Source organism: Corvus brachyrhynchos, unplaced genomic scaffold (genome assembly GCF_000691975.1).
Source record: "Corvus brachyrhynchos isolate BGI_N302 unplaced genomic scaffold, ASM69197v1 scaffold44, whole genome shotgun sequence".
Taxonomy (NCBI): Eukaryota; Metazoa; Chordata; class Aves; order Passeriformes; family Corvidae; genus Corvus; species Corvus brachyrhynchos.
The window spans coordinates 793,619-807,935 of NW_008238359.1; the positions used below are offsets into that span (position 1 = coordinate 793,619).

General features: G+C 46.0%; 2 protein-coding genes across 2 annotated transcripts in view; one reads left to right on the top strand and one right to left on the bottom strand.

Annotated features, from left to right (window-relative positions):
• Positions 1-876: 876 nt before the first annotated feature.
• On the top strand, positions 877-5,036 carry LOC108447058 (C->U-editing enzyme APOBEC-1-like; the record flags this gene model as incomplete). Its single annotated transcript, XM_017735834.1, has 3 exons — positions 877-1,303; positions 2,471-2,586; positions 4,437-5,036. Coding segments are annotated over 3 exons (570 nt in total), but the record flags the coding sequence as incomplete, so codon positions are not given.
• A 3,350-nt stretch (positions 5,037-8,386) lies between these two features.
• The window catches only part of AICDA (activation-induced cytidine deaminase), a 7,282-nt gene continuing 1,351 nt past the window's right edge, over positions 8,387-14,317 (bottom strand). The window contains exons 2-5 of the mRNA XM_008634886.2: positions 11,234-11,381; positions 10,513-10,783; positions 10,234-10,349; positions 8,387-9,940 (exon numbers count right to left, since the gene is read on the bottom strand). Of these exons, the coding sequence (XP_008633108.2) occupies positions 9,887-9,940; positions 10,234-10,349; positions 10,513-10,783; positions 11,234-11,381 (589 nt within the window). The 3' untranslated portion in view covers positions 8,387-9,886. The remainder of the gene's footprint in view (positions 9,941-10,233; positions 10,350-10,512; positions 10,784-11,233; positions 11,382-14,317) is intronic.

The window sequence follows — 14,317 nt, forward strand, 5'->3', positions numbered from 1 at the left end:
GTTTTTGAAAAGGTTACAGATTAAGTGAAGATGGGAAGTTGGTTGTGAAAATGTTGCTGTCTAGTTTGCCAAAATGATGAGTACCGATGGGAAAATGGCTCAAGTTTTGCCTGTCTCATAGAAGTGGTTTGGAATATTTAAGGGATAAGAGATTTGATTCTGCTCTTTGATTAGTCAGGGAAAAACAGATGCAGTACTGCTGAAATCAGGGAATTTAAACTTGAGTGTTTACACAATCAACCATAAAGTGCTAAACTGAGCAAGGGTTCATGTACAACATAGCTTAAACAACCATCAAGTTCAACTTCCAGGTAGGAATCCATACCTCCTGCAGCCCAGCGTGCCTATCCTGCTGCGCAGTGATTACTTATTAAGGCCTTTTAGAGAAAAGAGATTTGGCAGGGAGTGTATAGGCTGAAAGGTGTCTGGACAGAAAGTGTAGAGGAAATTTTGGTTTCTCTTTTTTGCTATCCTCGATGACTCACAAATATTTTCTGTACAGATCTCCTGTCCAGCGGCAACAACCAAGGGTAAGAGATGTAGCTCTGTCACTGACTGCTGCCTGAGCTCCATAGCAGTTTCTAGGGACAGCCTTGTGCCTTGTTTTATTCTTACTATCCTTTTCCTCAATCTTCCTTTCCAGTTGCCTTACTGCTTTGACTGGTACTGATCTCTGTGTGGTGATGGGCTTGCTTACCCACCCAACAGTTCTCAAGGAGGTGTTGGGGGTGTTCTGAAGTCTTCATCAAATTCCAGATTTCAGTTGCTAAATTGCAACATTCTTCAAGCTGCTCATTTCTGATGGGAAAAGCTGGGAGTGGGAGGCCTGGCTGATATTTAGAGTAGGCAATGCACAATGGGACCAAACATCATTGAAATCTTGGGATCACAGTACTGCCGGTACTCTTATTCAGGTGGAAGATAGAGCCGGGAGACTTCCAAATAAATTATTCGCCTAGCCAACATCGACGGGGGGTGTACCTGCTGTATGAAATCAGGTGGAGAAGAGGTTCCATCTGGAGGAACTGGTGCTCAAACACTCATAGACAACATGCTGAAGTCAACTTCTTAGAAAATTGTTTCAAAGACAGGCCACAAGTTCCTTGCTCCATCACCTGGTTCCTTTCAGCTAGTCCCTGTGGAAAGTGCTCCAAAAGGATTCTGGAGTTCCTGAAGTCACGCCCTTATGTGACCTTGAAAATATATGCAGCCAAGCTGTTCAGGCACCACGATATCCGTAACAGAGAAGGTCTCTGCAACCTGGGAATGCATGGAGTCACTATACATATAATGAATCTTGAAGGTAACCCAGCTACTCTTTGTCTAAGTGTGGATTGAAAGTTCTGGGATTATGTGCGCTCTTAGTTTGTAATAGAGGTGATGACTTGCTTTGGGGAGGACTAGTGAGTGAAAAAATGTCACTCTCTTCTGCCTTATTTCTTCCCCAGTCCTGTACAGCAGCAGGACCAGCATGGTCATTTCTTCTTGCCAAATACAAACATGGAGAGTGAGAGGCTTCTCTAGCCATCCACACCTCCTTAATATGCAGTGAAAAATCCTGGGTGTAAGACAGAACCCGTCCTTCCTAGAAAACACATGCAGATCAGCTTGCCATCTGCATCAAGTAATTGGTTTCCCTTGGTAGCTGGAGAAGAGAAGGAAACTGTTTAAAGGAGACTTTCAGATGATGCATGTGTCTTGCACATGTGCCTTTTTGTGCCTCTATCTTTCTTGCCTGGTGATGTTTGGCTGTAAAAATAGTCCAGACAAGCAGCTCACAAAAAGAAATGTGTATTTGAAGAGATGAACCTCACACACCTGTGTGGATATTTACCACTGGAGTGAGTAGCTATAAAACCCACCAGGTCAAATGTAATCTTAAAGGACATTGCTTATCTTGGGGATACTGTCTCTGGGATTATACCACCAGAGCATTGACAGAAGCTCTGCCCACCCTATCAACACTTGGATCAATATGAAACTGCTAAATGTTAGAGTCTTCACTCCAGGTTTTCCCTGATCATTGGGGTAAGTCAGACAGATTCATGATTGAAGCAACTTGTCTGACCAAAGCTGTGCTCTCAAGCACAAGGCTGCCAAAAAGGGAGCTTGATCAGCTCTGACTGCATGTGCCACTTCCCTTTTCACTCCTGCCACTCACTGATTCCTTCACTGTTGGCAAATGTGCTCTGGCTTTATGCCAGAGTGTGTTATTTGTCATAAAGGTTGCCCAAGCCACCACAATGATCAATTTCTCTCTCTGGCAATTTTTTTTTAGACATATTGCTACCTGCAGAGTTTTGGTTCCCCTTTCCACTAACTTGTTTGTGTAGTTATTTGTGTATCCCTTGTATGAATATCTTTGTCCTTTACTGTATTCTTACTGAGAAACAAATGACTCACTGACATGTTAATGAAGAAAGAACGGGGCATCCTTTCATCAAGAGTGACTGGGTATCTCTCTTCTTAGATTACAGTTACTGCTGGAGAAACTTTGTTGTCTACCAACCTGGAGATCATTATTGGACCCAGGACTTCAATGCACACTACTTTCTGAATTGCAGAGAACTCCTTCGTATCTATTTGGTTAGTAGACACCCGAAGAAAACACCAGGAGAGAAAATAAATGCAAAAAATCCAAGGAAAAGGAGATTTGGATGACCCCAGCAGTGGTGTTAGCAGAAGCGATTGTAGGGAAAAGAAAGAGAAGGTGGTCTACTGGACAGGAGAGGAGACCAGGTCTGGACTAACTGTGGGGCTCAGCCACTCTTTGTGGAGCAAGCCAGTTCTTGCTTGGAATGGTCCCTCTGTGCAGAATGGATGGCAGGAGGTGGAGGAAGGGATGCACAAAGCTGCTGGCAGGAGCTTAGATTCACAGACACAAAACTAACCTGTTTGTAGGATGCTATAAATGCCTTGTTTTATTTCTGGCTGAGGGAAAAGTACACATTACCCTTCATTTCAGTTCCATCCATCCCAAATATTCCATAGGACTTTTTGTACCTCAAGACCTGACCTTTCCATTTCTTTTCTGAGTAAGACATTCAGGTGACAGGATACACAGTCAGTAGCAATACCCAGTCAATCAGCTGACCTAACAAAGTACTTTATGCAATGTAATGGTTTAGGAGACATTTTCCCCTTGGCTTTCAGTCTTTCTGAGTCTCCTAATGCCTGAGATGATTAAATAATTTAGCAGCTTACACACAATCAAGTGCATGGTGCGATGCTTGCCAGGAGCTGAGCAGAGCTGTCTGCTAAATGCTTGTGAGTGCTGACAAACTGCTGCTGACTCAGCATGGTTCCCTGTGCAGCAGTACAAGGGGAATCTGCCCTTCAGGTCTTGGTTTTAAAGAGCCAGCTAACAAATTGCCTGTCCCAACCAGGCAACCTTGACGATTTCTGCAGAGTCCTGCTGGCTAGGAAGCCTGCTGGAAGTCAGGCACTTGCTCAGCTGCTCTGCTGTCTCAGCTAAACATAAGCCATCCCTCAAATGAAGGTGAATAGGGCCCATCATCAACAGTTCTAACTACCAACCCTCTGCAGAGGGAATGGGAATGTCTTTGTGCTCAGCCCTTTTGAACATCCTGCCCCGTTGTACTAATTATGCAGAGGTGTAATGGGGTGAGTGAGTTCCAGGCATGTGCTCCAGAGAAATACACACTGTTGCATCAAGCTCTGGCCTTCCTGGCAGGAGAAAGACACTGAGGAACCAGAGGGGATTTGGTGGAGTACCACTGCAAAGGGCAGGGGACTGGAGTACTTGCCCTATGAGGAGAGGCTGAGGGAATGGGATTTCCTAGACCTATAGAGAAGGTGGCTAAGTGGGATCTAACTGCAGTTTTCCACTACATAAAGGCAGTAAAGACATAGCCAAACTCTCCTTGATGATGCACAGAGGAAAAATGAGGTAACACACACAAGCTGCATTGAGGGAAATTCTGACAGGATAGAAGGAAAAAGTCTCCCCTGACAACGGTGTGGTACTGGAACCCGGAGAGTCTGTCACTTCCATCCCTGGAGACACTGAGAACTTTGCTCTGAGCTGCCAGATCCAGCCTTGGAGTTAGCCATGCTGCAAACATGGTGTGGTACTAGAAACCCCTGGGCGAGCCTTTCTAACCCCCCAAAAAATCTGCCTTTCCACAGGATCCAACTCCACTTCCCCTGCATTCAGCTGTGCAAGTGGCCACCTTTTAAATGCTTCTGTTTCTGAATGGTTTGTATTTCTAGCAGTGGTGTACATGGCACAGTATATTGTGAGGTGCTACCCTGTTGTCTGGAAAAACGTATCCCGAGGGAGATTATCTAACACACTGAAGGAGGATCAGTGATCTCTTGGACCAGATGCTTTATTTTCAAATTCTCTATCATGCTGAAGAGATAGCTTAAGCTTTTTGTATCTAATTTTTAATGGTTGTTTTTCTTCCTCCTAGGGGCTTCCTCCATTTCTGACAAACTGAACACTAACAAGCATCACCACCATGTTTCTAAGCTCACTTTGTGCACCAGTACAAGACCAGAAAATCCAGTCCCTGGCAGTGTTTTCTGCTGCAGCCTTGATAAGCTTCTTGCTGCCACCAGAGAAGACTCTTATCACTGACTGAGCATTGCTAAGTATTGGACAGAGCAGAAGGAGCTCATGAGAAGCCATCAGCAAGCTCGGATGATGCAGCCAGGCATCCAGGACACAGTGCTCTGTGTCTTTACAGAGCTTCCTGAGAGTCCAGTAAGGATGGAGACTGTGCCCCATAATCAGGCCTTCCATGTCTGCTGATTCTGCAATCAGATTCTGCAAGTACCCTCTTGAAAGGCCAGCATGTAACATTTTTCATGCTCTGATCTGTTCCAAAGAAGTAATCAGCTATGCATTCTTGCTTTCAGAATTTCTTATGAAGATCACTTTTATGCCTACATGTGTATGTTTTGGAAAATATTTCATACCTTAATAATATTTATGCAATACTGTAATAATACTTCATTTTAAGGTTTTATTTATGACTGTAAAACCAGTGTAATAAAAGGGAAAACATCAACTCTGTGGAAACTTTGCTTTTCTTGTTCAGCTCCTTGATACACAGCCTTCCCTTGTAATTCCACACTCAGGAGACATAGCTGTTTGTTGCAAACTGGGGGAACAAAATAAAAAGTCTCTGTTTTTCCAGCTGGAAACACAGAGTGGGATGGTGAGGTAGGAGAAATTGAAAGCTTTGAACTCTCTCTACTGGCAGCAGGCAAAAAGAAGATACAGGTGTATAGGGTCCTGCAGCAGTTTTGAATTTGAACTACAAATAATGTAGAACATCAGAATGAATCATGTGGGGAGTTGCATGTGTCATGATTCCCAACCTCTTCAAGCAGGAGGCCCACTGTGTGATCCCACTGGGGAATGTGCTGATGCTGAGATCCGCAACATGCACAAAGGATGATTTGAAGAACCAGGCAGGGGCTGGTGGGAGCCATGCCTATCTCTTCTGGTTTATTAATGCTTATAGCATCCTTTGGCCATGCCAAAATCTCCAGATGTTTAGCAGACCATCAAGACAGCCAGAAAAGCTGCAGGCTGAGAAAGCAGCTCCAGTCCCTGCAGTATGAGAGTGTATCTAAGGCTGAGCACAGCTGGCTGGGGAGAGTCTCCTACGTTTATCAAATAAAATAACTCCAAGCAATGTATAGCACAGCTGAAGTTTTCTTCCCCCTGTCCAGGGCCTCATACTGGATGTCACATGCCCTCTTTCTGGATGTTATAGTGTTTACTCTTTGCTTCCTTAGGGAGCAATCAAATCACTTGATCAACGTGTAGTTTAGTACAGCAGGGTCCATAACCACTCATGCCCAGGGGTCAGCCCTTTCCCACTGAAGGCAGGAGGACAAACCTTCCACAGTCTGTTTGGAAGCTTGCCAGTTCCAAGTCAGCCCAGTGAAGTTTTCACACCAGTTTTGCCTGCCAGAGTGAATTTGCAATCTGCTGTATCCCTGCCGTGCCCCTACTGGCATGTGAGAGCCTAGGGGTGGGTTTACCACACTGGTAGCCTTTAAAGGCAACTGCAGAAGGCAGCTGGTCTGCTCTCAAATTCTTCTGGCCCTCTGGACTGGTAAAAGCATGTGCCAGCTTGTAGAGTGGGATAGTTCTTAACTGTGAATTAATGACAAGGTTTTAGAGTGGAGAGATCAACACCCTCCCTGCGCTGGAACTTGGGTGCAACAGCAGCAAGAGCAATGGAGTTTTAGCCATATCTGATGTGGATTTGGAAGCCTGAGGGGAAACCTGCCCAAGACAGAAGTGTATGAGAGGTTTAAAAGCCAAGGCAGCCCTCAAAATACTTGCCACCCTTCGGTGCCTCCCCATCTGCTATGACCTCTGCTCTTGCAGCAACCCACTTTCTCCTTCCCCAGTAGAGGCTCTGCTCATCATCACTGGCATTGTCTGAATGAGGGGTCTCTTCTCTGCCAAATCCCTTCATGTTTCTTCTGTGAACCAAATGTGACTTCCATCACTGTGAATATTTAATACATATGTGATGAAAGAATGACATTTCTGCCCATAGGAATGCTAAAGGGTCAGCACCAGGGAGAGTAGAAAAACGTACTCAAAGACAATGCTGGACACAAATACATCTAGGCTGAAACCCCCTTGAAGGGACAAGTAGCAAGGGACGACACTCCATGACCCTGAAACCCCTTTCTGTCCTGATTTCCAAGTACCAGCACGCAGGAGAAGAAGAGAAAGCAAGCAGGGAGAAGACATGGCTGTGTTTGCAAGGGTTTGGAGTGTGTCTTTGCATTGTTTAATGGTAATCTGTTTCTTACTATTGCAAAGTCCGAGGACGCCGTGTACTGACCTGGAGTAGTGCTGCGTGCAGCTGTGGGAATGATGTCAGTGTCCTGCTCTTCAGTGGGCATGTTCTGGGGGCTGTCTGAGAGACAGGCTTTGGGAGCTGTTTGCAGCATGGAACAACAACCCTTCAAGCCAACACCCTCACACAGGGTGCCAGACACCCCCGTGCACCAGGAGATGGCAGCCATGCCCAGATTTCCACACCAGCAGCCATCCCGTCCCGTTTGTCCTGTCTCCTCTGTTATCAAAGACCTATCCTCTACAGCTCCCTGGATGTGCCTGTGCCTTGTTCACTGCTGCAAACCCCAGAGTGTTGATCAAGTGAGACTGGGGTTTTCAGCCAGCACCAAGGCCCCTGCTCTGGCTGTTCCCCACAGTCTGGGGAGGAAATGTCCTCCCAGAAATCACAAGCCCCCATTTCCCACAGCTCAGGCAACTGGGGTTGGAGATATATTTGCCACAGTCCCCTTGAGAGCTTAGCTGTTGCCCAGATGCATAGAAAGGAAAGAGACACCTAGAATAGCACACCCACAATCTCCATAAGGCTGTAAAGATAAATGGCCATCAAGAATATAAAAGCAATAGCAAAATGTTCACTATATCCACAGTCTACAAAGCAAGTAAAATATCTTCTGTTAAAAAAGTAAGGTTACTACGTAACAGTCACCCTCCAGGGAGTTATTCTTGGCAGAGACACCTAAAGCATTTGAGGTTGAATTAATTTAGAAAGCCAAATTAAAGAATGTCTTGTAACAAACAGTATGAATTGGTATTTGTGAACAGAAAAAGTGCAGTTAAAACAATCTCTGTAGCAAAAGAGCTAAACTCCTTTAGCTGTATCACATGGATTAACTCTACAGTCCACTCTGAACTTAATCTGACTTATGTTCAGAAGAACCTAAACATAGGATATATTCTTAATGTAGTTCATGATTCGTTTCATTTACTCATTGCATTTTTTCTCCTCCTGTACAACATCCCCTGGTGTCATGTTTCAACAAGTAGCTTCAACTCAGTGCTAGTCAGAATTCAAGCAGAAGCCAATTCCTTTTCAAAGGAGTTTTCCTTCAACTCCTTTTTTAGAAAATATTAATTTTTCTAATAATTTCACTGAGAAGGACAACAGTGTTGTACAGGCCAATATCAAAAGTTGAAAGACAAAGATTCTTTATACATCTTTGCTTCTCTTCTTGTTTTGTGAAGCATATTGGGTCAGGACTTCTGCATCCAGTGTGGTCAATTACAAGTCATGACTGGGGACAATAGGCTGGCCATCAATGAAAGAAGCATCTCAAATAACTTCAGAGATTTTTGGTAGTATTTCCAAAGTACCCAAACAATTTATCTGTCTTGATCTGCTGGGTCAATAACTGTCAATAACTTCAAAGCTACAAGTAAAAGCACAAAGATAGTTTAATAGTTCCAGGCTGTGTCTCCAGAAACGAGAAAGATGACCTGTCAATCCTCTGTGTCAACTTTACCTCCTTCATCCACATGATACCAAAAAAAAAAAAGACAAAACCAGGTGCTAGTTTGTAAGACCTTTATTTATATAAATAATATGCACCATATGAAACAAATATACAACACCATGCTCGCAAATTAATGCTTTGCAAAGGACTCTCATTGCTATTCCTGGTCGAAATTTCTCAAGCTGAGAGTGCCTCGGGAGCCTGAAGTTGTAGGAAGCTTGTGATGCACCTGGTTGTGACCTCTCCTAGCAGGAGGAGGCCCTGTAGGAGCAGGGCTCTCTGCTGTCCCCCTGCAGCTGGCTGAGCACCAGAGGAGGTGTTTTGAGGAGCTTCCAGCCTTACCCAGAAAGAGTAACAGGACAGAGCAGAGAACTTGTAGCCATCATGAAGGAAATAGAGCACACCCAGAGTGTGGGACACACTTAGCCTTGTCAAAGCCTCAAGAAGTTAGATTGGAGAGGACAACCCAGCTGTAATTTAGGTGCTGGGAAGGTGGTGGTGAGCAGGCAGGTACTATGAACCCGTATCTTCAGCTTGTAAAGGCTGTGTCCACCAGATCAGATGCTAATGGGGTCCCCTAATGGAAACAGAGTGATTGCCAGGCAGGAGGATGGTTTGATTTTTGCCCCTACAGAAGATATCTATCTACAGGCTATAGAGCTTTGCTTATGCCAGGATTTTTTTCTGGCCAGCTCTCAGTACAGTCACCAACTAGACACTGCTGGCCTTATTATGGGCAGTAAAAGACCTGGAGAAACAGAAGGCTGTGGGACTGTAAAGGTGCCTCTAGCAGAGGCAGTTGGCTGGGGAAGGAGCATATTGCACGTCTGGCGTAGAGGGAAATGCTCGGTGGATGGAGAGTACTCCACACAGTGGGAGCTGTGGTGCTCTGCACACAGTCCACTTACACAGACCTGCTGGCTTCAAGTGAGGCTCTCAAGCTGAGCTACCTGGGCTGTCAAGGACTCACTTCAACACTCTCAGCTGAGCTTTCCAACAGCTGGCCAACTTTGCTGTTAATACATAGGCTGTACCACTACAGTGGTGATGGTTTTCAACTTCCTACCCACATCCAGAAGGACAAATAAACCATTTCACAAAGAAGGACACAGAGCAGCTGAGTGTAGTTCAGCTCTAAGAGCCAAGAGATGTGCTCCCCAAAGCCCTCATAAAATGTGCAGGTCAGTGGAGTGCCAGTGAGAACACAGCCACATAAATAGCTTTGCAGGCTGTCTGCTCCCACCTGGGCAAGGATAAACCCAGAGCTCCACATAGTGGATCACCTGAATTAGCTCTGCAGGGACTGAGGGGGGAAAAATCATTCTCTGGCAATGTCACTGCAGTCCTGGCTATTCCCAGTTAGCAATGGATAAGGTGTGAGCCTGGGGAACGTGTCTTCAGAAGATCAGCCTAATTCTCCTTGGAAATAAAAAAGTAAGGATAGTTTTATCTCTAGACACAGGGCTGGAAGGAGGAGAGATGCAAGGAGGGAAAAGATAAAGATCTGTCATAAGGGAGAGTTGGAAATCAAAGAACAAGTGTTTGTGAAGTCTTCTGGTTGCTGATGACTTTCACTTCAAAGTCCCAGGATTTTAAAGGCATCTCGCAAATCATCTACTTCATACAGTGGCTGCAGGACAAAATATAAATGGGAGGTCAGTTGTCAAGTGAGCAGGAACCTATGAACATGAGGAAGGACTGGCAGGAGATGAGATGAGAGGTGGAAGAAGGGGAAGTGAATGAAAAGAGGAGAGATGAAGAAAGTTGGGGGAAGAGGCATAAATGATGTGGAAGGTGAAGACGCACGAATGAATGGAATGGCAGATGGCAGGGATGAGAAGCAAGAGCAGATAGGAATTGTAGTGAGGAAGACAGGAATAAGATGAGGGAAGAGGCACTGGAAGAAGAAGAATTGGCCCTTACCAGGAGGATTCGTCGAAGTTTCCTGGCGAGATGGACAGAGTTTTCATGCAGCCCTTCCCAGCCTTTGAATGTCTGTTCCCTGTTCTCCACAAATGTGTTCCAGCAGTAGAAGTAATCTGCGCAAAGTACAGGGGAGTTACAGGGTGCTCAAGAGGACACTGACCTCTCCTAGGATCACTAAACCATCGCACTGCATCTTTTCCTACCTTCTCTCCCCCTCCTTGGTGTCTCTAAGCCCCCTTAGTTCACCATCATCTCTTTCTTGCCCGCAAAACTCACCTTTGAAGGTCATGATGGCAATTTGTGCCCCTGCCTTGTGCAGGCGCCTCAGCCCCTCGGGCTCTGCCTTGCGGTCCTCGCAGAAGTAGAGGCGGGCCATGAAGATGCGGAGGGTCAGGTTGGGGTAGGAGCGCAGGAAGTTGGCGATGTGCTGGGCGCAGTCGTAGCAGGGGCTCCAGGAGGTGAACCAGGTGATTCGGTAGCAGCGTCCCGGGTCCAGGTCCCAGGCTGCGATGTAGCGCAGGAAGAGCACCTCCACGTGACAGCCCATCTTCGGGAAACGGGGACAGATACGGGCAAGGCGTGAGGTGGGGAGGGAGAAGGGTGTGAGAGGGGCAAGGAGGGAGGTGTGGCGTGGATGGGGTGTGAGGGGAGGAGAAAAACGGTGGGGGTCAGCACACATGGAGAGAAGGCACGGCAGGCACAGGAGGGCACTGATGTGGAGGGATGTACAAACGGGATGAGCGGGACCTAAGCAGGAAGGCAAGTAGACTGGTAAAGCAGCAGGCAGTGTGGATGTCTTGCTGGTAACACACTCGGGGGTAGCACAAAGGACAGGTTTACCCAGAGGCTGCATCCCTCAAACACTGTGCACCAGCACAGCGTCCAGGTGTGCCTGCGTTGCTGTCACAGCCCTCTGTTCCCTGCTGCCCCGGGCAAAGTGGAGCTGCAGGCACCTCAGCATGGATATAAGAACAGGAGGGCAAGGCATTCCCCGTACCTGGTTGCGCAGGTATCCGAAGTCCAGGGAGCACGATGTGGCACTGTCCCGGCGCTTTACGACGTAGCAGAGGTAGGTTTCACGCCGGCCCTTGGCCTTGCGCAGGTTCCTGAAGTTGTAGAGGAAGAGTCTCCTTTGCATGAGGATGCTGCAGAAGACAAGAGAGAATTTACATTAGCCCTACCCTGCAGCCAGCAGTTTACCACGTCTTTGTTGAGGGCTCAGAACCAAAAATATCCTCTTCACATCCAAGCCTCTCAGTACGAGAAGAGTGTCGGTAATTTGCATGAAATGTTCTAGGGAAAGGATGCAGACATGACTGTGGGGATGAAGCAGGTGACCTCGTGAGTGGAAACAGTATGTGAATTAATAGTGATTAGTCAAACAGCAACTATGGCTGGGTAGAGTGTGAAAATATCTGAAAACATCCAGAACATGGACACCAATGAGGGAGAAGGATGAAGGCCTGTGAAGATGAGAGGGTCTGGAGTTCAGTCATCAAGAGATGTTATTTTTGCGATATGAAACCCTGAAAATCCACTGGGGCAAGGGATCGATCAAATTAGAACCTGTCCAGAGAAGACTGTACTGAATGTATTCCAAACATTGCTTAAAAGAAAAGCAGAGTTGAAAGTGTGCAGAACTAGGGAACAATGCCATCCACTAGCTGATGGAATATATAATGGGTAGGCATGCTGATACCTCTCCTGGCACAAGCACCATTTCCACAGCAGACAGACATGAAGACTGGCATGGGCCTGCTCCCGTGCCCAGGGACCCTCCTGGGAAGAGGCAGCAGGAGCACAGGGCAGGTGTAAGGTGGTCATGAGCCATGTCTAACAGCCTCGCTGCCAAGCGGAGGGACACAGGCAGCTGGGTTCATTGAGGTGAGATACTCACCTCCCCCGCAGCAATGCAAAACAGAAGTGAATAGGTTAAAAATAATCACGTCCTTTGTCACCTTTTCCCACTGTTAGGCTGATGTTCAGCACAAAGATGGGGTAAGTTTAAGAGATACTGAGCTGAGTTTTCCGGAAGGTCTCCAGTGAAGTGTAGAAAAGGGGAATTTGGGTTTGTTAGGAATTTAAATCTGAGAGTCTAGGGACATATATACACCCCTCATGTGTTTGCCAATGTCACCATAAAACTTGAGCACTGCAGAGAACTTAATGACCAGCTAACAGGCACCCTCTCTGCTCCTCCAGGAGCTTCTGTCCCTTGTGCACCCTCACACAAGTACTCATTCATAGAGTCACGCACATCCTCTTGCCTTTTGTTACCCAGTGACATGCTCTGAGGTTGTGTAACACTCCCTACTGCTCCTCACCTGCATCAGACACATTGTCCCTCAGGCACCCTTGCTCCCCTTGTCCCACAGACAGGCAAACGACTCTTTCCTGTCATGTCTCCCTCAGCCTGCAGTGCAGAAATACCTGTCCTGCTCACACAGAAAGAGGAAGCACGGGCATACTCTGTTATGCCACGCTTTGTACAGACAGGCTCCTGCAGAAGCACATCACATGGGAGCATGTCTTAGAAGAAAGTCCACAGAGAAGACTGCACACACTCAAGAGGGTAAAGCATCCCCACTAAGCATTCCATTCAGCCCAACAACAGTCTGAGGCAGCTCCTGGAGGTCTGTCCCATAAGCACTAAGGTAGTCTGGCTCTGTTGGGCTTGCAGGCTGTATCAAGAGTAGAGCACAAGCTGATCCCACTGCCTTTCGTCACCCCTTTCTCTGGCTGTTCTTGTTGGGTGTGTGTTTCCCATACCCACAGAATGTTCTTCATCATCTTTCTCACACTTAGAGCTGACTCACTTCCTACCACCTTAGAGTCACCCTATTTCCCTGCCTTTGTACAAACATTTACAAATTAACACGTGTATATTCCTAACACACACACACATTGGTCTCCTCACAAAATTATCAACCAGTGGTTCACTGCAGGTTTCTAAGTCTTAGATGTGTTATTGCAGGGATGTGGAGAAGACTGTCCTCTGTAACAGAGGTGCTGGAAAGGGGGCACCTGTTCTGTGGTGGTAGATCCTCAGGTTGTCCAGAAAGGATAACCCAGAAAATTGCACAGTTGTGATAGGTCAGAGGCTTGCAAAACTCTTACCTGGGGTGTGCCACAACTGCAGAAAATAGAGCAGAGGCACTGTGCACAATTCAATTGCTTGCTGAAGAAACAAGCCAGGTGAAAAACAATTACAATTATGTTGATGTCTCATTAAAACCCATATGGAAAAAATACTTTTTATCACATCAAAAACATAAGGGAAAACAGACTTTCCCTTTTTTCTCTTTTTTTTTTTTTGTGTGTGTGTGTGTGTGTGAAGTTTTGAGCAAAACCATTTGCTCTCAAAATGTTTCTGATTCTTCTTCTAATTGTTCCTTTTCTCACCTCATTCAATTTTTCTCTATTCAATGTTTTTGTCCCTGCAGAGTAGCATGTGGATGCAAATAAGAGTGAAGAAACCACAGAAAAATAAAATTACGATCGCTTAGATTATTTTTCAGTTTCAGAACAAATTGAAGACAATTTGAATCACAGAAGACATTTGTTCAACTAGAAATGTTCATTAACATCAGATCTTTTTCTCCCTTTCCTCTGGAGTTCACTGTCTCAGGGTTTTTTTTCCAGGGAGGATTTCAGAATATGGCTGGTGCAAACAGAATAATGAATGAACAGATGTTGTGGGGAGCAAGGGAGCAGATGTCTAGTTAGGTATAAACTGCTGGATACACATGCAACTCCTATGGCTATAGCATAGCTCCAGGGAAAGCAGCAAGGACATGGGAGTTGTGATCATACCTGGGCACTGAAGAAGCAGCCTGAACAGAGATCTTCTCCTCAAATAAAGACTAATGAAACCAGAGTGAAGCCCCCTGAGTGTGTGCATAGGATGCAATTATGGAGAGTCATAATAAGCTCACAGAGTAATTGCAGTGCAAGTAGAGGATTGAGGTGCTTTAAGCGGCAGATAGCATCCGACTGTTCATCCTTCTGTTATCATTCTTTGTTTCTAGAAAAGAAAAACAAGGAAAGCAACAAAGAATAGCCACAAGAAAGAAATGACAGA